The sequence below is a fragment of the Dysidea avara genome, chromosome 3 (assembly GCF_963678975.1).
Source record: "Dysidea avara chromosome 3, odDysAvar1.4, whole genome shotgun sequence".
NCBI classification, from domain to species: Eukaryota; Metazoa; Porifera; class Demospongiae; order Dictyoceratida; family Dysideidae; genus Dysidea; species Dysidea avara.
This window is the reverse complement of record NC_089274.1, coordinates 21,325,123-21,347,693: the sequence shown is the minus strand read 5'-3', so window position 1 is coordinate 21,347,693 and position 22,571 is coordinate 21,325,123. Positions and strand designations below refer to the sequence as shown.

The following is a 22,571-nucleotide window of genomic DNA, read 5'->3' as shown; positions in this document are numbered from 1 at the left end:
TACACAGTCTGGGCTGCCAGTGAGTATAAAAAATATTAAAGGGAGTGGCTAGTCCAGTGGGAGTATTATATTATACCAAACATTTAATGTAGTGACTTGATCCATGGCCTCAGATAGCTTGCAGTACAGACAATTAATGCACAGTATAGTCTTAGGAGCACGAAGCATGTCTTCTGGGGCGTGTTTTTCCAGAGAAAAATTGAAAATTTGACTTCCTGAGATTAAATTTGGAAGCAATTTTGACTGAGTCTTGGCAATGCTGTTCTCTAACTACATGTTGACACAATAATTAGCTATGTAAAATTTTTTTTGTGACTGAACAAAACTGCACAGAGAACGTGTACTGTACTTCATGTGTTTAATAATGACTGAGGTCATCATCTACAAACACATATGTATAAGTATCCACTGTAACTAAGTAGCTAGCTATGTAACTGCATAACCTGTGGGTGGGTGGCTAGTTTGCAGTATATCATTTCTGTATCAAATGTATGCCTATATGTACAGGGGTGGATCTAGGATTTCCCAAGGGGATCGCTAAGGTATAGGGGGCATCTATACATAGTGAGGGCTAAAAAATGTGGCAACTGGTTGATACAAATAGTAGTGCAGTGTGAAAAGCACATGCACTCAGCATGAGAATCATGCTTTATCTAGGGGGCCTGCATGCCCTTTAGCTCACAGTTGAAATTTTGATCGAATTTGACAATTATATAGATTGAACCTTAGGCATTGTGAGCTACTTTAACTAACTAAGTGAAATGATTATTTTCTAGCAGTGGTAATTAGCTTTCATATAAAGGGCACATGCAGCACAGTTCAAAGCTGAAGTTCAAAGAGTCTAAGAGTTGGTCTTTGTTCTTTATAGTTTAAAGAATTTTAATGATGGATATTTTATTAGAGTAGTTGACTGTTCTATTAGAGTAATTCTTACCCCCTTTGATCCCTTTTTGCTCTACTTACCCCCTTTGGCTCTTTTCTTCTTATTTTTTACATGTATTGCTTTAGATGCAACACTGCACCTGTAGTGTAGCTTCTATACTATCTTTCTAGCTAGCACATAGTAAAATTTTGGAGGGGGTGCTTCAGTCCTCCATGCACCCCCAAATCAGCCTTTGTGTTCAAGGCGGGTACTGCTAGCCACAGGGGCGGATCCAGACTTATGGAAAGGGGGTCAAAATGAACTGAGGCAGTACATTGTCTCTGGTTTGTTTGATAAAGTGAGAAAAAACAAACAAAAAAAAAACAAGGTCACAACCAGCTGACGATAGCTGCCCACCTCTGTACATAAAAATCCTTAAATAGCTCACTACACACTGCTCTAATACTGTGACTGCTTTAGAGTGACTGCTCTATTAGAGTATCTCGATCTGGTATACAAAAAATTTTTGGAGAGGGGGTCAGGAGCCCCCATTAACCCCCCCGTATCCGCCCCTGGCTAGCCACCCTATCCATGCACCCCCTGGATCAGTCCTGCTAACAAACTTTGAAAATCACGATACACTGCAGCTAGTGTCGGGCTAGTGTGGTACGCCCTCTGCATAATGATGGGGGGGAGGGGGGGGGGGGGGGGGGCGCCTCCATTATCTATATGGCTTGATCATGCACTGTGTGATCATGGTGTGATTGAAGTGCTGTGCTGATATTGACTCATCACGGCCACGCTGAATTATAATGAGACTTGTAGCATTGCTATCGACCCTGTGTGCCCTGGCGAGTAGCCAGCTCAGCCGTAACCAATCATCAGTTTTGTAAATTTGATCTGGACGATATCAAGAGCTGTATCTCTACGGGCGAGGAAGTTGTCACACGCTTCGTCTTGAACTGCTTGGCTGTTCACAATGGCTCATTTGCTGAGAGCATTTCACTATCAGCATTTACTGGTGAAGATGATGGGATGAGATATGATTTCCAGTGTTACGAGGGGACCACTCTAATAAGAACGATGTCTGCTAACATTTCCAACGTGGCTCACCACGCTTGTAGTTCGTGTCAGTTTGATCTCTCTGACCCTTGTGTAAATGGTATGTTAACTGAAGGTCATTGACCAGTGCAACGTATATAGTAGCTACCCCCGAACTAGATGAATATCATTTACTAGCTACTAAATGTATGCTATGCTATGCTATGCTTGTTTATTTATTTATGATTACTGGGCAGTCAGCACAGCTGGTGTGCCCAGGAAAAAAAGGGAATCACAGTATTAGGTACAATTATATACTAACTAATGTGGTGTTGATTGTTTGTAAAGTGTGATATCAAGTTAGTTGTAAACTCATCATAGTTTGTCATCTCTATAATAAATACAGGCAGTTCATTCCATTCTTTGATTGATCTTGAGTAAAATGATTGTTGATAAGATGTTGTTGATGGTATGGGCAGGATAAAATGCAAGGGATGATAGTGTCTTGTTTGTCTCTCTACGGATTGATAATATGGGGGAATTGATAGGGATATGTCTTGATGGAGGATTTTGTGGAGCAATTGCAGTCTAGATATCTTTTGTCGTGTCCGTAGGGTAGGCCACGATAGTTGATTTAATATTTGTTTCACGGAGCTAGTTCTGTTGTAATCACTGATGACCCACCTGGCTGCTCTACGCTGGATTTTTTCCAATTTGTCTACGTCAACATTATAACAGGGGTCCCAAACAACTGAGGCAAACTCCATTTGGTGTCATGCGCTGCATGAGCTAGCTACATAGCTAAACACCGATGATTCCATGCGGCAGAATTTAGAATGCATAGCTATGTACTCACATCTGATACAGTGAAACCTCCTACCGACACCCACAATTTAATACCATGCGGTCCACCAGACAATCTGCATCACGTTAGTCTCGCGGTGCCCGACTCTTTTTAGGGTCGGGCGCTGCGAGACTAGCATCGCGTTTGAATGTTGCACCTTGATAATTCTTCTATGGCTAATCTGACAGTCGGAAACATGTTGGATTGCTGAAAGAGATTTCAGGTGCACTCTAAAACTTCGCTGATAGCTACTCCTATAGATTTAAGGACCTTTAAATTTTCTGACCACCAATCACTATACACCTGATAGCTGTGGAACTCCTCTGTGCATGGCTATATTACCTGCTTTTGTAGCTATATACAGATCAGTAACTTGTATTTTGTGCACTCAGCCTGTATGCAGATTATTGTGTGTGCGATAGGTACCATTCAGTATTCTAGCTGTGTGTGTGTGTGTGTGTGTGTGTGTGTGTGTGTGTGTGTGTGTGTGTGTGTGTGTGTGTGTGTGTGTGTGTGTGTGTGTGTGTGCATGTGTGTGTGTGTGTGTGTGTGTGTGTGCATGCATGTGTGTGTGTGTGTGTGTGTGTCAAAATGATGTCTATATGGAAGCATCTGTATACATACTATAAAACATTTTGTGGATAACATCTAATGCAGAACATTTGCAATCCATGTACAAGCTATTAACCGAAGCCTTTAACCTCAGCTCATATGCATGGCTACATATATCCAACTGTATAATTTATAGAGATAATATAGCCTGTATCAAGTTATCTTGAGTTAAAAACACATCATAGCTGTATATAGCTATGTATATCCCTGAACATTAGATACATTTCGATATTTGCAAGCTAAAAATATATAGGCCACTCTAATTTGGTTTCCCATCCTGGCCAAACAAAACTCAAGCAGAAATTTCTGATATTCAGTGAATGCTATCCTACTATAGAGAAGGCTTAAAGCCTGTGAATACAGTACCCATGTATATACACAACTATACATGTGTTGTGTACTGGATAAAGTTGCAAGTAAAGTATATTCACCAGCAAGATCGCCTGCGCATTGCATCTAATAAGAATCTTGACTAGAACAATCACCTGATAGTTGGAATATGTCAGTACATATAATAATAATAGAGTTTTCTGGCTTGACTAAAATCTATGTGGGCGGTGGATGGGAAAGAGGAATGGAGTGGGCCACTGGCCTATTGCACATTTCGGCATTCTATGAAAATTTATGCATGAAATTTCTTGCATTGTGAATTATATATGGGCTATATCTCCATACATCATCTCTGACAAGTGACAGTTGATAGATTTGTGGTTTGACAGGGCAAATGTTATGTTCTCTGCTTATCAGCTATATGTAATGTGTATGTATCACACACTAAAATATGTTGTTAAGACAAATCATAAAATGGTGGAATTGTAAGTTACGACTAGTTGCTGTATAAATAATTATTAGTTGTTTACTTCCATGTTGTATTCAATGGTCTATACAGCCTGTCCACTATATGTGGCCTGGTGATTTGTACAGATCATACCAATTGTTGATAGTGTGTGTGTGTGTGTGCGTGTGTGTATCCATTTAGAGTGTAGTGACCAATGTGGATCATGTGATCACCCTTACAACTGCACATCATGTCGATATCTTGTCAACCATACCAACCACAATGACTGTCTTGATAATACATCATGTGCAATGTTGGGGTTTGAAGTAGGTGAAACAGGTTGTGGTAAGTAAGGTATTATAGAAAAATATCATATTCATGCATATTAGCTAATACATCCATGCAATTAATATAAAATTTACACTATTGAATGTGAGCACATGTGTGTAATAATCTGTGACTGGATCTGCAAGAACTGCTTGTGTTCGTGAAAGCCTATAAATACAATGGGTATAATACATATTATGTGCATGCACTATATAAGTTGATCTTTCTGTTTTACAGTTCTCAGCTGCTAGAGCTGAAACATCAGTTGAGTATGTTCCTTTGGTGCTCAAGGAAATGTAATAAAGCAAATTTCATACATGTGGGTTTGCAGATTCGGTATAACTGCAGGCTTCAGTGACTATACATACACATTATATAATTTGTCTTAGTATATATATGTAATAGTTATACCACGGGCATGAGTGCTTTGCCTGATATATGCACACAAGCACGAGGGCTGCAGAGTGCCCGTGGTATAACTAACATGTTCTACTTTAGCATCTAGACCCACCTAATTGGCAAAATCTTTAATTGCTATACCCTTCTCTTATATAGGGAACCAAGTAAGCTGTGATTGTGGGATTGAATTTTGCCAAACAAACTGTGATTGTGGGATTCAATTTTACAGTAGTTTAATTTAATTTTTGCTAATATAGCAATTTTAAGAGACTAGTGTTAATTATGTTACTACATTTACAAAAGTAAAAAACAAACTACTGTTGATGTATTAAAATTGAATCCCGCAATCACAGGTTGTTTGGCAGAATTCAATCCCACAATCACAGCTTGCTTGATTCCCTATATAAGAGAAGAAGATAACAGTATAACATCAAAGAAATCTGATGACTTCTGGATATGGTGTGCAATGTCTCAAGTTAACGAGATATACGCACTGGTGGTAGTGGCAGTGCATATATCTCGTTAAGGTAGTGTGTAACGAGATATACGTACTGCCTTAACGAGATATACGCACTGGTAGCAGTGTGTATATCTCGTTAACATTTTGAGTCAGTGCGATATGTGATATATATGCTCTGGCTTTCCTTTGATCTGAGGTGTGAAAGTGGTCCATATATTAATAATATATATACTGAACTGATCATATATGTGTTTGTTTGCAGAGTGTCCTGTAGGACATTATCTGCAACCAACTGAGACAGAATCTCAGTGTCTTCAACCAAACAATGAATCCCAGTATCTTCTACCAAATAGAGAGATAGCATATCGCTGTGTGAATCAGTGCAACTATACCTCTACAAGAGTGGATGGAGATGATTTCTGTTATGGTAACATAATTGTAGTGATAATTATTTTGATGAATGAATTAAATGGAGTGGTTCATTATAGCTTGTGGTATAGAGAAGTGTATTGAGTGTACAGAAGACGAGAATGGTGAAGATGAGTGTGTGTGCTGTATAGAGGGATACAGTCCTTATCACAACCATGAGTCCATAAGTGAGTGTATACCACTAATTGAAAAACAAACTAAACAGTTGGAAGAAATGGAGGAAGAGGAGGAAAATGAACGAGAAAATGCGGACCTGTTATGTGAGTTATGTTGTAACTTAACTTGTGTGATTGTGGCTAAACCATATGTAGGTATGCTGTTGCTATCTTACACTGTATTTTGCACTCTATATAACATATATATAGCTACAGTCATGCTGTGTAGGATAAAGTTGCTAGTAGATGTCAAGTTAATTTGTAGCCTTCCCAGTCAGCCCTTGTCAAATATGACAACTACATGATAGGAGGGGATGCAGCAATTATGCCAGGAATGTGTGCTAGCTGTATGGAATTTTGAAGCATTTAGTTTAGGAGCTACGTATATTGGATGGGTCTTTGTAAAAATTCACAGCATCAGTTTTAAATTATAAAGTACACCTATTTAAGTAGTGATATTGTATGGAGTACTATGATGCATGGCACAAAATAAAGACTAACAGCATGAATGATTGAGATACTCTAATAGAGCAGTCAAAACTCGAACAAAACAGTTATGCAATAATGGTTGTTGATAATATGTTTGTTGATCTTGCGTATTTCTTGGGGGTATATCCATTCACTGGACTACACCACTGGACTGAAGTTTTTTTCTTCCTTTTATATATAGCTGGACTTATTAACAGTAGAAGTGTTGCAGGAATCAATACCATTCACCACCACACAAAATATTCACAGAAAGAGTACATTAAACATCATTGTAGTTTACTTACTGCTAGCAACAATACAAGCAAGCATTGTGCACTGCTAACATTGTTAATGCATCTGTTTATCTTCTCTAGCTTTCTTTTGCAAATCAGCTGGCATAAAATTCACAACTGCATTGTATAGCGTAGAAATGATACAGCATTGACTAGCAGCAGTCTGCACGTATTTACTTGATTCCCTGCCTCTTTTGATTAATATATTACAATGCATGCGCATTGTTCAGAGAAATACTTCCCAACGTGCATACTATCTAACAGGCTGGTAAGACTGCACATAATTGTGAAATTAAACTACATTTAGCTTACACAACTCAAACTATTACTGTTAAATAGACCACTAAACTGTATGTACCTCTAATATGTAAGACACTGAGAACCCTGAGTATGTGGTATACAAAGTATTGGTCATATAGCAAATCATTTGAAAAAGGTGTTTGAACAAACATTATGTGAGTCAAGTAGTCCAGTCCAGTGAACTTATATCCAGTTTTTAATTTGCTTAATATTCCACACACCACAATGTGAGCTCAATACAGTAGTTCATAAATAAAAAAGAAGCCTGATTAATATGGGGAATTAGTTAAACCAGAAATGTATACAGTGGGACCTTCATGCATCAATATTGAGCCACCTATGTTTTGATTATTTAAGTTCTAGACAGTGAGTAATAGCTGTTCTTCCCTGCCAGAGGTATGAATATAAACACATTTACAATCAATAAACAAAACAAACAAACACCAATATATGGGACCAAAATAATGTTTAAATGGGTTATGAAGCTATGTTTGAAGGTAGAAAGGCAGCCACTATAGTAATATGTGGTTAGCCTGATGTGTGCATGCAATACATTGAACCTCACCCATGAGTTTCGACCTCAGTGCTGTCATTAGGTTATAATAACGTTAGGCCACACAACAGTGTAATTTCACTTAGTAGCCAACTCTTTAATAAGATCACATTGTCATTGTGGCCACTGAGATAGTGTCTTTAAACTGTTCCCTTCTACACCAAGTCGTGCAAAGAACGGATCGCAGTACACTATATGAAGTTTGTGGTACTGTCAATTGATAATTGTGTTTTTCCGTTGTTACCAGTGCTGATCTTGTTGCCACTCTGCTGTATGTTGACACTACTACTATTTGTTGGGATGTCAGTGTTTGCACACTTCTACTTCCCATACATTGACAGAAAGGGAGAAAAGCGACACAAGAGGGAGCCTCTACTGTATGTAACTACTTTATACACATGATAACTTTGAATAGGCTTTTTACAGGCTGAAGGAGCACACTGCTTGGGAACCACGTCCAAATATTCTCTACCGGTAACAGAGTCTTCCATAATTTTTGTATATAACATAATTATAATTATAAAACATTATTGTTCAGAGATTTGATACTTGGACAGTTCATCTTGACGTTTCCCTAGTTCTACAGTAAATCTTTGTTGTTGTTCCTACCACAACAAGTAAACTAATTCACACCATTAGACAGATTTGTGTTACCTGCTCTAGTATCTTCACATACAGTTTTCTTTTGTGAGGTTTCAACTGTTTCAATTTCACCTTTTCATTTTCTAAGTATTGCTGATGATGCAAAGAAGCAGCAACCGCATGTCTACAAGAAGTATATTTGCTAGTTGGTCTGTGCTTTAGACAAGGGTTGGAGCTTACCGGACTGTTTGGTTAGTAACATTAAATAGTTTAGCTAGGTTACCCACAGTCCACACCTTGGGATCCTCGAGACGAAGTTCCTTGACTTTGTTTTTCTGTGCAGTGAAAGTGCATACCACAGATACAATACAGCATGCTGTGATGTAATAATTTTATACACTTAACTACACATTGTATATATTCAAAACTGGGAATAGCTATATGATCCATAAAGATAAAATTGTCACCGTTTTCTGTTTATAAAAATACATCACTAAAAAGGAAACCTTGCACAAAAACACCTGAGACCTATTTATTACTTCACTAAAAGTGACATCATTAACAAGACTGTCTCTTTATAGTGACCATGTCCAAAATAGTGACCAAATTATCTTACCTGTATTTGTAACCTGACAATAAAGTGCTCAATGAGACCATAAAGTTCTGAATAATAAAGCTGTACATTTGATCCCCTAACTATACCATGTACGTACATGCAGCTCATTCAAATCACAACACATTCTATTGCTAGCAACTAAGCTTTTGCACCTAACGTCTAGGCTTATCACATACACACATTACCTGCATGGGTGTCAGTCTTGTGTTCTTATTAGCATGTTGTGGTTTCAGAGGCTGTAGGGTAACATGTTAGAATGTACAGATCTGTTACACATGATGTCACCTTGGAGTTGTGATAGAAAGTCTCTTCTGGAGGATGATAGCATATGAACTGACCCTTGGCAGAGACTACCTTGACTGTTGTATCACTACTACAATACAACAATAGTACAAGTGTATAAAGTCACAAACTTTGCTACTATGAAATGCTCATTTTGCAGCTCGTGTGGCTTGAAATACTTCTTAAAATAAACCTTACTTTGCTATTAATTTTCAATGGTACCAAACTGAAACAATTTTTCAGTGAAAATAAGTTTGATGTGCAAGTGTCCAAATTTATGGCAATAGTTGTTGCAAATAACTTGTTGATTAAAAACAGCTTGTAGTTATACTAGCTACTAAAGAGCTAATGTAGGCAGTGTCACATAAATTAGACATGTGCACAAAACATGAAAATTACACACATACACGAAAATCTCTTGACTCCAAAATTATTAATAGTAAAGCGCATGTGGCGCATTAATAATTACCTTATTATTGGAAAGACAATTCAGTTACTAAATTGCTAGAAGGAATCAATTACTCAATTGCTATGCCTTATTGCCTAGAGACAAAGTGGATTTTTTTGCTGCAATTCTTTTCATTGCACATGTAATCTTGCGATCATTGCCATGTGAATGATGTTTTACTTTTTATGTTGGAACACATAATTGGCAAAAAATTTAGAGCTGGTAGTTGTTCTTGGCCCGGATCTCAAAGGGTATTGTGATAGAAAATTTGGCTGCAATTGAAGCCTTGTGGGACATCACGTATTACATAAATGTGGCCCGTGAGGTTGATCTCCATTGACTACGGAGCTTCACTTAGGGTGTATGATGTTATGGTAAAAGAAACGTTGAAGGCTGTTGACCAGTAAAGATGGTACATGAAGTCTGAGAATAATTTATAACAGAGATTCACAAACTTGATTGGAAACCAACAAACTGTTTGGTTGTATTATTTATTTGCTTAACAGCATACAGAATTATAATGGTACAATGTTAGAAGCTATAAGGATGCTGAAGGTCTACTGGTAACTTGTACCAGTGGCCTGGGTATATGTAGCTGGTATTTCTATTTTTAGGGTCCGCAAACCAAGAACTGAAGTTGTATGAAATAATTTCTTTACCGTTGTAGGATGTTCACCTTACTCAACCATTGCTAGATCTACCATGGAACTGGAGTTGCAATTGCTTTCTTGGGAGAGAAATCAATTTTATTGTGTCGCGTGATGTAACATTTTTTAATAATCGATCTCTGTTCTATTCAGCATACAGAACTATTCTACTAGCTGGTAGGGTTTTTGTAGTAAAAAAGTATCCACAGTAGTAGTTGAATGGTTTGTTTGTTTACTTGCACGGGGCTGCTTAATCATGCAATTCAGCTAATAGAACATGGAAATTGAACTTCGTGGTGTTCTACCATCTACGTACGTAAATCAAAGCCAAATCTTCTTCACAGCATAGTGACACATTTTGGTCTATAACAGGTTTATGCTGTTAGTTTGAAAAAGATCTCAGACTTCTTACCATCTGGGTGACAAGCATCAAAATTTTCGGTCTTCATTGTGGGGGGATCGTCACAATGATGGTTTAGCCCTTTCCAGTACTTCTGATGCATAAATCAAATAAGCAATTACAGACATAATTACTGTAATTGCTTATTTAGTAATTAGAATAGCTAATACATAATTTGTCTATGGATGTACAGGCATGATTATAAGCGTTTATCCTTAAAATACAAATACAAATAAATGATGGCAAAAACATTTGGCAGCAGTACTCATTGGTGTTTCTGTGATTTCGTACTATGTGAAAAACAGCAGCTGGAGAGGAGCTCCACCTAGCTCAAATTGAAAATGAATGATTATGTGCTTTTTTTTGGTTTGTTTATGGATATTTTGCAACATGATGGTGTTGTAGAGTGATCTAGTAAAGATTTGAAGCAGCTGTGGAGCATGAGAGGTGAGGTTAACTTTTGACGATTTAGCTGCCTCCAATGGTGTCAAGCTTAGAATGACACATGGAGGTCTTAGATGAAATAATAATAGACAACCACTGGTGCCAAACGTCTAGATACATCACTTTTCATTCTTCTGGTCGATAATTGATGGTCACTGTGGCTGTAGAAGCTCTGGAAACAGCTACAAAGTAATTCCTTGTTGCAGCAGAATATTTTGATGCTTTCCATACTAACAATATAGACAGACTACGAACCCAACCGTATCACGACACTGTGAAGAAGAGTTGGCTCCTCTTGCCTGATGATAGGGCAGGTTGAATTCAAAATTTTGTGTTTCGCTTCCTGACTTTTCAAAGAAAGCAGCCCTATGCCCAGCACATAGCCAATCAGTTGCTTATTACTATGCATACTTTTTAACTACAACAACTCTAAATAAGCTCCGGCTAAGTAGCAAGTTTCATCTGGTCTTGTGCGGAGCGCAAAATTTCAAAAATAATTTTTGTATTTCGTCCATGATTAAAAGTGGTATTTCTGCAAAAGCAACAATTGCGCCTCCAGTTTCATGGTGGATCTAGCAATGGGGTACTACTATGAGCATCCACTGTGTAGTGTATGGCTACTATCAGTCTTACCCACAATGGTCTGTTGATACAAAATAGTAGGGTCCACAAACTCAATTCCCCTACCATTGTGGGAGCGGATACAGAGAGGTTGCAATGGTTTCAGCTGAAAAAATAGCACACGTCCGAATTTTATTTATGATTAGTGTGGGTGGTAAAATCACCAAGAGTTATACATAGTGTATTATATTGGGACTTTACTTACTGGCCAAACTTTATACTTTTGCCTTTGAAATCACTGAAATTTCCATTACGAAGTTTAAGCATGCTAAGCACCTATAAAAATAAGTGCTGCTTTGCTTCAAAACTTTCTGTGAAGGCCTGGATTGGCAAGATTCAACTGTGAAACAATGTTGTGGAGTGATATTTACTGATTCGTTGCTAGCTAGTTTACGCCATAGATCTATGTAGCTATAGGCCCAGGGGCAGATCCAGGAGCTGGCAAGGGGAGGGGCACAAACAGGCTATGTTGTAAGTGGTTGGGGGAGCCAGATTCTCTTGTTAGTTGCTGCATTTTTGAAGCAGCATTTCATCACCTCTTGGTAGTGTCTCACTGTTGATTTTTGCCATTTTGGCCTTTGCAGATGGTTGTAAAGCCTTAAAAGCTGTTTTAAAGGCTATTAATGTCTTTACAAGTAGCAATACGATAACTATTTTAGAGGCGCTTAGTACACATGAAAGTGCTGGGTAATAATTTCACAGCTAGTTTGACTGGTTTTAAGTGAATTTGTAATAATAAATATTACATATTTTCATGAGTCATAAATCGATCTTGGCCTGACATAAAGTTTAGTACTATCCAAAAGAAGTAGCTAGCTATAGCTACTCCACAAGGGAACCCCAAATGCCCCATCCTGGATCCGACTGAGGCCACTGAGCTATCAAGTTAACATTCACCCCAGCTGGACAGACAGTCTGGGATTACAGTGATTGAAAACTTTCCTGAATCTGAAACCCCCTCTGAAAATTTCTAGATCTGCCACTGCTATAGTACAGTGAGATAACAAATTTTGAATGCCATCCCACCTCCACCCGTGGTGGTTAGGACGTTGGGTGGTGTAAATGGTGTCTAGTGGCTATCATCTTGTGCATTTGCATGCATGATTGACATGATTTACGTATACCACATTGAAAATACGATGAAGATAAGAGGGCTTTACATACACCACACAATTACGGCACATACAATTTAAAATTCACCTGTACGTTCGTAGTCCACGTAACATAACCAGAGGAAAGAGTTTAAAAGAAAACATTTTTTCGTAACCCACAATCATAAATTCTCACCAGCAAACTTAAACCCATAATACAAGTTTCTATGTCGTTCTCAACTTGCTCTCCGGTCCTTGCCCTTCACGGCTGTGTAGCGTGTAACCAGCCGCTGGCAGCAGAAGCTGGTCTACGGATCCTTCGAAGTGGCGGGAACGCAGCGGACGCTGCAGTAGCTGTTGCTGCTTGCATGAACGTCACCGAACCTTGCAGTACTGGTGTGGGCGGGGATTGCTTCTGCCTCTTCTACGACGCTGCGAATGAGAAGGTGCACGGAGTTAATGGAAGGTACGTGTATCAATTTAACATAACCACTGTTATAGTTGCATCGCCTATAGTGGGCGGGCTTCATCTCTGCAAAGTCTCTCCATGTTGAAAGAGTTAGGCTACTCACCAAATAATCCAATCCCAGATAGACACGCCCTTAACATTACCATACCAGGGGCAGTGGCGGGATGGATAGATACTGTTAATAAACATGGCAGTGGGAAGGTAAGCTTTACCCTTCATACTAATGCACCTATCAATGTGTTGCCCCCCCCCCCCCCCCTCGGGCGTAAGTGGGGCTTTACAGGGAGAATTGACACGAAACTGCTGCCCCACTATGGGGCATTTTACGACCGTTCATTAAGCACCCAAGTATTTTTTTTGTTGTAAGTAACTTTCTATGCTATGTCAAATCCCGAGTAAATCCTCATATTCCAACTGGGGCCAACAGTGGGGATTTGACATGATAGGTTTGCCCATATGGTTTGCCCTAGCTACTATGGGGCATTTGACATTCGGCCGTGTCAAATCCCTACTATAGCCCCACGTATGTCCGAGGGGGGGTGGTGGGGCAATATATTGATAGGTGCATAACAAGATCGCACTTCACTTGGTGATCACCACAGCTCTCAGTTGGTGATATACTACAGCCTGCCATTGATCTAGCTGAGAATGGTTTTCCTGTAGCTCCCATCACTGCACATTTCTGGGACTTGGGTAGTGGAGGTGAGACTATATAGAATTAGCAGGTAGAGTAATTTACCAATTAACAGATGAGTTCTAAAACTGGACACGATACCTCTTGAATAATCAAACATCCCACACATCTCAATGCCAGTTGGTCAATGTTGCAGAAACTTGCACTCCAACTTTCAGACTTTCCAGGTCCTCATTTGGCCTGATTAATGCATATAATCTAAAAAAATTGATACACAATCTTTCTTTACACATCACACTTGCATCCAATCAACAGTTCCCCCCACAGATATCTATACTTTCTAAAAATCTATAAATAGTTTAAATATTTTCATTTTGAGTTGTACTTAGTCATCCACTGCAAGTTGTCAGGTTACTGTTCCAGAAAATCCATCACCTGCCAGATTTAAAATAACAAAGCAGGATCAAAAAACTCTAGCTAATAGAGCATTCAAACACTCTAAAATAAGAGTTGCTGTAGAGTGATCACAAAATAATACTTTAACAGAACAGTCTTAATGTATCTGACATCAATTCCAGCTTTTGAGTGCTCATAGTCTTACCAATTCAAAGGAAAGGATGACACCATGCATGCAAACACATCATAGAAATTAAATGTATGACTGAATCTATGATTTGACTATCAATTACTGAAAAGCAATACAGCCCTTCCACTTTGTTTTCAGCCATGTTTCACCCATTATACAGTGTCATAAGCAAAGAAGAGTATAATAAGTAGCTCTGCAATCAATCCATTCACTACAGTGTTTGCTTACCAATGCTACAAAATGGTGAACAAAGAAATTGTATATTTGAGTAGGGATCATAGAAATAAAAACATTGGGGACCTCGAAGTGACTTTTCAACTGAAGTTAGACTTAAAAGAAGAATCTGTGCTACCCAAAATTAAGAAACGTGCAAAAATCCACCTCTGAAGTGGTTTTTACTTTTAAGATGCTTAAGCTTTCAGTGCTTAAGTATGTATCTTAGAAAATAGGGGGTATGATTTGTTGGTCGGTGGCTAGACATTGGTTGTTTAGTGTGCTGCCTCCCAACTCTATCATTTTAATAGAATTTTCTTTACATTGCTTGCCACCCACCCACTCACCCATCCATCCATCCAGTGTAGGAGAACATCTTTTAGGGTGAATACTATATGTAAGTGACATCAGTTATTATCAGCCATGTGTGCACTGTGTGCTAACATGCATGCTTAGTCATTCACAGTTACAATATTACATTATTGTACACTGTCCATCAAAAAATATACTTTCAACTTGGATCAAAATCTTCTCCCTCGAATCTGCAGTTACTATGGTAATGTTTTTCTAAACTTGTTTTATGGAAAGTGGGAAAGAGACTAAGGACAACATACATGCTATTTCAGCTAAGCTTTAGTCTTGTAAATAGGACAAGTGTAAAGGTTAACTAGTTCTTGTGATGGTTATCAACTTTGATTCTGTATGTAACATCTTCTCTACACAGACTTGAAGGATCCACATAATCTCCATGGTGATGAGATGTTGCTAAATGGCAATGCCCCCAAGGCTGGTGAAATAATGACTATGCCTCATTTAGCAAGAACTCTGAAGGTTAGTTATAAGGATTTTTAGCTCTTGCAATTCCATAATTTATACGTCACATTACTGTCCAGTTCAAAACTTCAAATGCATGATGTGGTCTATGAGAACTAGCCACACATGCCTATCTGATAGATGCAATGCCAAAATGTGTACTGCTCATGAAATTATACAGAATTGCAAGAACTTTGCAAACCCCTGTATGTGCCATGGTAACTGTACATATTCACAATATATATTCCTACCTCACAGACAATAGCAGAACATGGTAAAGCAGGGTTCTATGAGGGTAGGATTGCTGAGGCAATTGTGGAGTGTGTTACCTCACACAGCGGGGTAATGACCATGGAGGACTTGAAGGATCATGTGAGCACCTATGATGAGCCAATCAAGACATCTTACCATGGCTATGACATATGGGAAATCCCTCCTAATGGTCAAGGCATCACAGCACTAATGGCACTGAACATCTTAGAAGGATATGACTTTTCAAGTTAGCAAAGTACCCTGTATATACTTTTTGTGCTTAAAGAATGTTGCTACAATAAAACCTCATAGTGATCACATCTTTAATCCCCACCCTCTAGTATTCCTATACACAAGTTCTTGAACTCATAATAAGGCTACCTCATTACTAAGGTCATACTTTTTGTTTTGGTACCAGATGCGCATGGCCATATAAATGAGGTTTTATTGTTTCTGGATTTACAGCGTAGCTACATGCATTATGGATTGCCAACAACAAACCCATTTGTTTGGACTATTTTTTGTAGTTTCAGTATAACATTCTGGAAACTGAGAATTGACAATATCTCCACACCTCACAGGTATTGAGCACAATAGCACTAACTACCTTCACTTATTGGTTGAGGCAATGCATTTGAGTTTTGCTGACACCACCTGGTACTGCAGTGACCCCAGTAAAGTGGATGTTCCAATTAATGAGCTCCTCTCCAAGGATTATGCAGCAAAAAGAAGAGCTCTTATCAAACAGGGAAGGTATGCAATGCATAGTTTTGATCCAGAAAAAAATCTTGAATCTATACCTTTGTAATAAAACAATGGCTGTTTGTTAACCTATCTAGTTTAATTATGTGTTGCGCATATGGAAACCTCAAAGCTCATTGGTACCACAAAATTGTGTGCCTGTAAAGATGTAGGCAAGATGGTGTTACAAAGTTGTTGTAGCAAACATATTGTTATTATCTACTTTACCAGTTAGGCACTGGAGGGTGTACACAGAAGGCAGAGCCTGTTTGAGGTGTTTACCCATAGCCTAGGAGCCTAAGTTATAGAGATACGTATGATCAGTAGATCACTGTACTGAGTTTGTCGTTTTTTTTGGCAAAACACATGCACATTTAAGGTATTGTTGTGTATTGTTTCAGCACAGCATCACAGTATTCAAAGGGAAGTCCGACAAGTGGAAATGATACTGTTTACTTCTGTACAGCTGATATCCATGGCAACGCCTGCTCCTTCATCAACAGTAACTTCATGGGATTTGGAACAGCTCTTGTACCAAAGGGATGTGGCTTCACTTTGCATGTAAGTAAAATCATACTGCATGGCTAGGAATTTTTGCTATCGTGGTGTTCAATCACTAGCTAAATGTTTGTTCTTAAAAGTGGATGGTTTGGATAGTTTATGAACTCACTGGATACTTCATATATACATCCTTTTAACAAGTTTGTGCAAAAACTTTATCCCATATGTTCATACTATAAATCTGAAAATGTTCGTTGAAATTAACTTTGCCTTTTTGTGGGCTGGACAAATTCACTGAATATTTGTGATGGTTTTACTGTTTGCTCCCCATGAAAGTGGGTATACCAAAAATATTAATCAAACTTGATATTTTCAAGAATTGTTTCAGTTTGCGATAGTTTGCTCATGTAAACACTTCTGTATTTGTGGTATGTATGTAGTTATCTGTGTAGAGAGCAAAACATGGAGAGACATAGTATACCTCCATAGAGGGAGACTATCTATCTATGACAAAGAGCGACTTTGAATAAAGGATAACAAGGCAAACATAGCTGTGGTAATTTAACAAATGGTAATTGATAATGAAAGTTTAGAAAATGAGTGAAAACATATGCAGCTTTTGGTGTAATTCTTGGTATACAATATTCTGTGTGTCCTTCTTGTAAGCATGCATTAACTGATAGCAGAGTTTTGCCACCCTAGAATCCTTATATTGTCAACTTCTATAGCTAGTTCCATGTATAACCTAACACAGTTGAGTTTGTTGTGCCTCACTGAATAATAGTGTAGTCCAATGAAATTTTCTCAAGGTCTTCAGCCATTCTCTGTTTGATATGCTGCCACTGCAGTCTGTGAAATATCTATCCTAATGTTGACTTGACATCAATGGACCTCCCTCGTTATCTTGATGCTTTCTACATAATCATTCTCTATATCACTTGTCTCAGATTCTCTCTTTCTTTAGTTGATAATAGAGGTGATGATTTCCTTCAACTGTACATATTTGAGGCTTCAAAATAAACTGGCTTCACCATGTTCAAGATACCCTAATAGAATAGTCATATACTCTAATAAAGCATCTGAGCCATTAAATTTGTGAGCTGGGTAGCTAACAACTACAGTTAAAAATATGTATGGCTTATTCCTGTGCATATGGTATCTATGCAGAGTTGCTGATTTTATGGGTGATGGCCCTAGCTATTGTTCCAGCACTAATTGTTTTAGTCAACAGTTTGACATGAAGTTTGCAACTTGCATTGTCTTTTAAACTTGCTACTTAATTTCCCCCTAGGAAGGTGCATGCTCGCTGTGCCTCACAACCCTATCAGCCAGTTCACCTTTATTAGCCGGCCCTCCACTCAAGTGGCTGGGAAAGGGACTCCATATAACTCAAATGCAAGGCCTGCCATATACTTATAGGCTTTAAAGATTCTCTGCCTGCCAGCCTCCTATACTCTCAGTTTAAAATGTTGGTTAGTTACATGACAATCATTACTGCACTGGGGATCTAAAGCCTGTATAGCAGGGAATTCTAATTGTACTTTCTGCTTGTCAAGTCGGTTCAGACATTTTTACAGAGGTTGTACCATGTGTATTTTTATTAACATGTTATTGTTCATGACCAGTATATTTTATCTATAGTGTTGTAATTGTAAACAATACTACTAAATCAAACAACAGTTTTTGTAGCAGCTTAAAAATTATTGTTAACAATAACAAACAATAACTAATAATATTTTTATCCAATTAATAACAATAACAAGAATTCTAAAATCTTATCGTATTGTAACACTAAGAAAATTATTGTGCTGGCAATGAATTTAACAACACTTGACTTATTTACACCAGGTTATAAATACTGTAAAGATCATGTGGGATACTTAAGTGCACTTAAGGCCATATACACAAACCTTTTAAAAACCTGCACAAGACCTGCAGCAGTCCATACTAAACAGTTAAGACTTTCTGAGTAATTTATTTAAATATTGGTTACCTTACAATTGTATTTAACAATAAGTCAAGCCATACAGCTGTTGTTATTGTTGTGTACTATTGTTATTTGTTAATGTTATTGTTTTGCATATATGGCATGTAAGAATTAGTTCTTATAGTAATAAGTAGCTAGCACTATAGTTACTTCAGTGTTAATATTAATTTTCGTCATTAAACTCTGCTCTGCATGGCTTCAGATTCTTTAGCTGCAGGTGAATATATGTACACTTTCAGAGACCTCAACCTGTAAGGCTAAAATGAGCGAGGTGTGCTTATGTATGAGTGGCATCCTTTTCTAATAGATTTTCCTGTGCTAAGTACAAATTGGCATGGCTATATAATACATTTGGTAATTTCTCCATTTATGGTCTGGTTTGAGCTATGTAAGCTCTGCCAGTTTAATACTTTTACTTTGATTTTAATGACTATTTTTGTCTTTAATTGTAATGTGCTAGATGGAAACTACACATGAGAGAGCTAATTAAATACCAAATATATGTGTGTATTTCACACATAATGCGTGAGAGCTGTACTTTGAGTTTTAAAGTTTTCAGCTATTATCTAAATATACAGCACAAGGATCTATATGGTAGATTTTTAAGGCATGTAGGGTTTAGAACATTCGCTAGGCAGGTGTCTAATTGTCAAGGAAGTGATGCAGTGTTTTGTGTCCAACAAATAAGCATGAAGCAATCTGTTGCATATTCTCAACCTACAATCACTTTTTAGCAATTAATAACTATAACTATAATTTAATTTTTGGAACCCTACAATAATAATAACTGTAACTAAAATGATAATGCCTTACAATTACAACACTAATTTTATGGTTTTGCTTGATTTTCTCACTCATATATAGAACAGAGGAGCCAGTTTCTCACTCAACCCGTCTCATCCTAATGTCATTGCTGCTGGAAAGCGTCCCTACCACACCATCATTCCTGGCATGGCTACCATAGCAACCAGTGGAGACCTGTACGCTGCATTTGGAGTAATGGGAGGTTATATGCAACCTCAAGGACATGTACAGGTAAGACTATGGTGGCTGTTTGCCTGTTACTTAAATGTCTCAGGACCAGGTGCTTGTACAAGCAAAGGGACTATTGATGATGGGGATATGCATATGGTAGTGTGGGACCACAACTGTCAGAAAAGTTAATAGAAATTAGCAGGCATGTGTTAGCTAATGCATATGTGCAAATTTTACACTTAGTGTAGAAATAATCCAGACATTCAAGTTAAGGTACCAAAGTATCTCTTTTAATGCATGAAAAATCAGGACACCTTGATATTATTGGTTGGTCCAATATTACACAGGTTCAAAGAATACTATTTCCTCCAGTGACAGATCTAGATGGGTTTCTGTGGTTTCGACAGAACCTCCTTTTATATTAAGTTGTATCGACAATTTGTCACAGCAAATAACTATATACCACTGTATTTCATACATGCAAATTGCACTTAACTATTATAACACCATTTATAGCTCTTAGACCCTCAGTAACTGCGAACAGTCAAGTAACTACTCTAATAGGACAATCAAACCTACAGTTTAGTTCCAACTTTTTCCCTATAGTTAGTTATAGGTTTAATTGTTAACTAAATGTAGCCAATTTCAAAGCTTCTAAAATCTCAAAAACTTTCTGGAGAAATGTCCTCAGATGCCTTATTTTTTAGCTATACTAACTTTCAGAACCCTGTTTTAAAAATCCTTGATCCTCCACAGGTGCTACTCAATATGATTGATTATGGGATGGACCCTCAAGAGGCACTCAATAAACCTCGTTTCTGTATTGGCACTGGATATGGTTCAGCAGGAGCTGTCTCATTAGAAGAAGGGGTTTCCCCTGAGGTGATCAGACAATTGGCTGATATGGGTCACAAAACAAAGGGACCAATCACTGGCTACAACAGGGCACTGTTTGGTAGAGGTCAAATTATTGTGCATCACCAAAGAAACAATGGAGGGCATGTGTGGTGGGCAGGATCTGACAACAGGGGAGATGGCCAGGCCATTGGCTACTAATGATAATTATTTCCAGTCATGAGATCCTATATTATCATTAATTTTGACATTGTTTTATAATTATGTGTGAATTACAATTACTGTTGATTGGTATAGTAGCTGTAGACTGGTTTTGTGAACAAATCAAGTCAACAGTCAAGGACAAACCGTCTAAAATTTACCTATTATAATTCAACTTAATAGGACAGAAAGATTGCAACAAGAGCTTTTCAATAATCTATAACTGGTATTTCAGCAATTTGTCACAGAAATTATATAATTCAACCAGCTAATCTATGTTGAGATTATGCTTGATTATTGATAATTTGTATGCAGTATGCAAGTTTTCATAGCTAATTTATACTTTCTGACTAGACAAAACAGCAATAACTTTTGGTCATTTAGAAACTACTTCCATGCATATATACATGGAAAGAGAATTAAGATGAGGCAGTATGCCAAAACAGTCAACTTCAAGGCTCATGTGACCATTTAATGACTACAGTATACATATATTGTGTTACACATTTTTACAGGAAAAGAATTCAGCATGGCATAGACAGTCTAGTTGATAGGTGATGAAAGGTTGCAATAAGATAGAGCCTTTGTTCACTCTGAGAGAATCCATTTGTAGCACTTTGGCTTAGTTTTCAGACTCTCCCCCATACAAATATCATGTACTCTGTGACATTGTTTCAAATTTCATTTTAATGGTGTGAAACAAGTGATGGATAGTTCCCCTCTTGTTGATTCCTAGAAGAGATTCTCTTCTCACTCTTTCCATGTTTTCATGCTTTAGATGCAACTGCACCTGTACTATAGCTTAATTCTAGCAGTATTTAGAATGGCTTAGTTTTTTTAATGTGGTCATGGTGTATCACATGTTTGCAACAGCACAGAAATCTATGCATGTAAAGTATAACCAAGGATTATCAGTTACAACCTCCAGAAACAAACTGTAAGCCAGGCAGATTTTTGCATGAAACTTTAATTATACACCACTTATAGTGATAACATTAAAAACATCATAATGGTCTTGGGTGGTAAATAAAAATCCATAAAAGTTTATTTTGTGAATTAAAGAGCTAGAGATCATTGCAATTTTCTTTTCAGGCAAATGGAGAAAGCTCTCTTTTTGGCTGTAGGCGCTAGCCTACAGATCTTTATAGCACACTGCTATGTCATATTGTTGTACTCAGTACAACAATATGACATAGCGGTGTACATGCCGTACTTGATGCTGTTAACATGCCTGTTGTTTCCCGTGTGGGTAGAGGACTAGACTCACACAAATCATTCATTGTCAGGTATGCCTTTTGTCTACAACAGAACCATAAATGATTCATTGAAGCCAAATTCTTTTCAAGTAAGACCTGAGAGGAAAGAACACAGTGACTAGCAAAACTTATGAGCTTGACTCTAAAGAGTGACTTAATTATTATCTCAAAGCACCCCATCATGTGGAACCAAATGGACATTAGTTTATTGAGACTTTACAGAAGGTCTAGCTGTAGGACACCTGGTCCTACAGCCTTTATATTTATTCACTTGTCTTAATTAATTTCTTTCACTGTTTAATTTTTCTTTAGAGAGCATATAACATATCTCACAACATGACAAAAACTTGTATATTATAAAATTGTCTAAAGAATTCGATTATATCACCAGTATTTACACAAAGGCACAAGACCAAAAATCATAAAAACCAAGCTG

General features: G+C 37.8%; 3 protein-coding genes across 3 annotated transcripts; 2 read left to right on the top strand and 1 right to left on the bottom strand.

The window, feature by feature from the left end:
* The first annotated feature begins 1,584 nt into the window (after positions 1 to 1,584).
* On the top strand, positions 1,585 to 8,089 carry LOC136250175 (uncharacterized). The gene is made up of 6 exons (XM_066042355.1): positions 1,585 to 2,024; positions 4,339 to 4,482; positions 5,586 to 5,750; positions 5,812 to 6,012; positions 7,769 to 7,898; positions 7,948 to 8,089. The coding sequence occupies exons 1-6, from the start codon at positions 1,898 to 1,900 to the stop codon at positions 7,997 to 7,999; spliced, it is 819 nt and encodes a 272-aa protein (XP_065898427.1). The 5' UTR covers positions 1,585 to 1,897; the 3' UTR covers positions 8,000 to 8,089.
* LOC136250176 (uncharacterized) lies at positions 7,992 to 12,910 on the bottom strand. The gene is made up of 6 exons (XM_066042356.1): positions 12,762 to 12,910; positions 9,005 to 9,092; positions 8,905 to 8,955; positions 8,344 to 8,438; positions 8,176 to 8,287; positions 7,992 to 8,126 (listed from the first exon to the last, which is right to left on the bottom strand). Exons 1-6 carry the CDS (start codon positions 12,836 to 12,838, stop codon positions 8,049 to 8,051), a joined length of 501 nt encoding a protein of 166 aa, XP_065898428.1. The 5' UTR covers positions 12,839 to 12,910; the 3' UTR covers positions 7,992 to 8,048.
* LOC136250173 (glutathione hydrolase-like YwrD proenzyme) lies at positions 12,868 to 21,061 on the top strand. Its single transcript, XM_066042354.1, has 9 exons — positions 12,868 to 13,118; positions 13,169 to 13,322; positions 13,724 to 13,823; positions 15,279 to 15,385; positions 15,626 to 15,866; positions 16,201 to 16,372; positions 16,762 to 16,921; positions 19,713 to 19,883; positions 20,580 to 21,061. Exons 1-9 carry the CDS (start codon positions 12,880 to 12,882, stop codon positions 20,877 to 20,879), a joined length of 1,644 nt encoding a protein of 547 aa, XP_065898426.1. The 5' UTR covers positions 12,868 to 12,879; the 3' UTR covers positions 20,880 to 21,061.
* Positions 21,062 to 22,571: the final 1,510 nt, after the last annotated feature.

Excerpts from the sequence above, each read along its gene's own strand:
- LOC136250176 (XM_066042356.1), bottom strand. The coding sequence starts at position 12,838 with ATGATTGTGGGTTACGAAAAAATGTTTTCTTTTAAACTCTTTCCTCTG. Across the intron at positions 8,439-8,904 it reads CAAGACTGACACCCATGCAG|AAAAACAAAGTCAAGGAACT; the intron begins GTAATGTGTGTA and ends TTCACTGCACAG. Across the intron at positions 8,288-8,343 it reads GTTACTAACCAAACAGTCCG|ACATGCGGTTGCTGCTTCTT; the intron begins GTAAGCTCCAAC and ends TACTTCTTGTAG.
- LOC136250175 (XM_066042355.1), top strand. The coding sequence starts at position 1,898 with ATGAGATATGATTTCCAGTGTTACGAGGGGACCACTCTAATAAGAACG. Across the intron at positions 4,483-5,585 it reads AGTAGGTGAAACAGGTTGTG|AGTGTCCTGTAGGACATTAT; the intron begins GTAAGTAAGGTA and ends GTTTGTTTGCAG. Across the intron at positions 7,899-7,947 it reads CACAAGAGGGAGCCTCTACT|GCTGAAGGAGCACACTGCTT; the intron begins GTATGTAACTAC and ends GGCTTTTTACAG.
- LOC136250173 (XM_066042354.1), top strand. The coding sequence starts at position 12,880 with ATGTCGTTCTCAACTTGCTCTCCGGTCCTTGCCCTTCACGGCTGTGTA. Across the intron at positions 13,323-13,723 it reads ATAAACATGGCAGTGGGAAG|CTCTCAGTTGGTGATATACT; the intron begins GTAAGCTTTACC and ends TGATCACCACAG. Across the intron at positions 13,824-15,278 it reads CTGGGACTTGGGTAGTGGAG|ACTTGAAGGATCCACATAAT; the intron begins GTGAGACTATAT and ends TTCTCTACACAG.